The sequence below is a fragment of the Antrostomus carolinensis genome, unplaced genomic scaffold (assembly GCF_000700745.2).
Source record: "Antrostomus carolinensis isolate BGI_N321 unplaced genomic scaffold, ASM70074v2 scaffold630, whole genome shotgun sequence".
NCBI lineage: Eukaryota > Metazoa > Chordata > Aves > Caprimulgiformes > Caprimulgidae > Antrostomus > Antrostomus carolinensis.
In genome coordinates, this window is record NW_010288830.1 from 6333 (window position 1) to 8756 (window position 2424).

At 46.0% G+C, this 2424-nt stretch overlaps 1 protein-coding gene across 1 annotated transcript in view; it reads right to left on the reverse strand.

Annotated features, from left to right (window-relative positions):
• The window catches only part of LOC104524683 (tumor necrosis factor receptor superfamily member 1A), a gene marked incomplete at its 5' end in the record, with an annotated part of 6075 nt that extends 3867 nt beyond the window's left edge, over nt 1-2208 (reverse strand). Inside the window, 3 exons of the mRNA XM_010167638.2 lie at nt 1121-1264; nt 1573-1701; nt 2007-2208. Of these exons, the coding sequence (XP_010165940.1) occupies nt 1121-1264; nt 1573-1701; nt 2007-2208 (475 nt within the window). The remainder of the gene's footprint in view (nt 1-1120; nt 1265-1572; nt 1702-2006) is intronic.
• Nucleotides 2209-2424: the final 216 nt, after the last annotated feature.

A 2424-nucleotide genomic window follows, 5' to 3' on the forward strand; every position in this document is an offset into this window, starting at 1 on the left:
GTGCTAAGAAATTAAATGCTTCTAAGCAAATCACAGTTGCTTGGACTAAGTAAAACAGGTTTGGGGAGGAGCAGACAAGAAAAGTGATGGAAGGACAAAGTTCCACAATGGGAGGGAAAAAGGTACTAGAACAAGCAGCACGCATTCTGTGGCAAGTGAGGGACAGGACTAAAATAGTTCTACATCAGCCAAGAGGGAAGGAAATTGCTCAAGGGCAGTGTACGGTGATGACCCTTGAGGACAGGTGTAAGTGTGGAAACTGTGACAGAGAAAGATTAGTGAGCACCAGAGGGAACGCATTCACCAGTCAGACAGCAAACTTCACGCTAGGAAAGGTAAGAGATGGGAAAGGGATCAAGAGAGGCAGAATTCGCAAAGAAGAGGGGATATAGCTTTAAGACAACAAGGTAAGGAGCATTTAAGGGTCATGAACAGAATTAGACTACGGCACAAAGTGGAGGGCAGCAAGCAGAATTTGGTTAAGGTCTCAGATTCCTGCCTGGAGATGAGGCAGCTTGGAACAGCTAAATGGGTACTTCTTCCAAACATCTGCACCATCCCCAGGTCAAGCCCAATGCCACTGGGTACAGTTCAGCATTACCTGAGCAGCTGTTTCCTTTAAAACACTGCACCGTACACTGTGGTGGTTCAGCAACAGACTGACAAGCAGTTCAGCTGGGCATTGGGACCAGCGATATTTTCAGCCATTATAGTCAAAGTGCTTCCAGCAGTTGGTGAGGGAAATGCAGTGAGCATCAGTAGAAAGACAAAAAAAGGAGGGCAAGGGGGAAATCTGCTCTAGAGCATAAAGACCTTGCTTCCGTACATGCAAGGCAAAAGTACCAAAATTAAGTGGAAAATATCTCCTCACAACAGCCAAAACTGAGAAATCATTCAAGGAAGGTAGAAACTGTGAGAGAAAACAGGGATTGATGCCAAGGCAGGCAAAAAATGGCAGTCTTTCTGGGGAAAGGGGGCCGGCAAAACCAAGAGTGGCTGCAAAACTGCAATCACGTTTCAGGGCAAGGTGCTGCAGCATGTCAGGAAGTGAACAGAGGGCTGCTAAGGTCTGCCATAATACAGAATGTCTGTACTTGAGCCATATCCATGCCATACTCACAGTTGGCAATAATCCCATTGACACATGAGCTGCAGTTCCTACACTGGAAGAAATCAGACAGGCCAATCTGATACTGATTCTTCCGACAGCCGCATACGGTATCTTGCTTTGGGGTGCAAGGGCTCTCTACTATCTGCTGGAAATCTGAGGAAAAAAAGAAGTGATTATTCCAACTCCTTCCTTCACCTTCAGCTGAGAACGTTGTTTCGATGACAGTTATTGTCATCCCTTAATCTTCCCAGAGAACGGTGAAAGAGGCCTGCACACTGTGTCTCAGACTGTAGTAATGATGGTTACCCTTATTCTTGCTGTCCCTAATCCCTTCCCACACACTGTCCTTCTGCCCATTCAATTGCTTACTTTTCCAAGCTTCCTCGCTCATCTTACCATCCCCTCCAGCTCCATCATCCGCCACTACCACCCATTTTCCTCAGGTCCTGTAGACAACTCACCTGTACGACAATGTGTACACCGGAAGCATTTGGACATGGTGTTATCAACAGCCGTGAACGTGCCATTAGCACACGGAAGACAGACAGGTGCCTTGTCAGGCCGATCACAGTCTTTTGCCTTGTAGGTACCTGCAAGAAAATCATTTAACAGAGCTCTGACAGGAAAGCAAACACATTGTCTTGGAGAGGATGGGAGTCATTGATTCCTCAGACAAACTCTGGGTTTGATTATGTAAGGACTGAGCATGCTTCCTCTCACCAGTGTGAAGGACACTAACAGCCCAAGAGACAAGGAGTAAGAATTCCTCTGGGTAGCAATAGCTACCAAGGAAAGGGGGCACTGATGTAGCTGTAGGACAGAGACAGTTTGAGTACACAGGACAGGGAAATGCCCCTAAGGTGATGGTCACTATTACTGTACTTATTTTACATACCTGCATGGCACCTCATGCAGCAGTGGGTCTCTCTGGGATGTAGGTATTGTCCTAGTTGACACTGCACCTGCCTCTTTTCTCTCTTCAAGGGGTTAGAGGAGTCTCTTCCATCCAAAGCTACCCGATGGACTTGCAGTGTATATGGCACTGGAGCAATTTCTACAGATTCCTTCGTCAACACACAGACAAATGTTAGGATAACCTGTAAATACAGAGGGAGAGAGAGGGAAAGAAAAAGGGAGCGAAACAAGGTGAGAAAACATCATAACCCCTTACAGACCACACAGCTGACTTCAGCACTTACAATTAAATCTTATAAAAGTGAGTTCAATAGACTTGACTAATTCTGATATCAGGACCTTCCACTGAGAAAAGTGGGGGTGGGGGAGATTATTTATCAAAAAAAAAAAAAAACCCC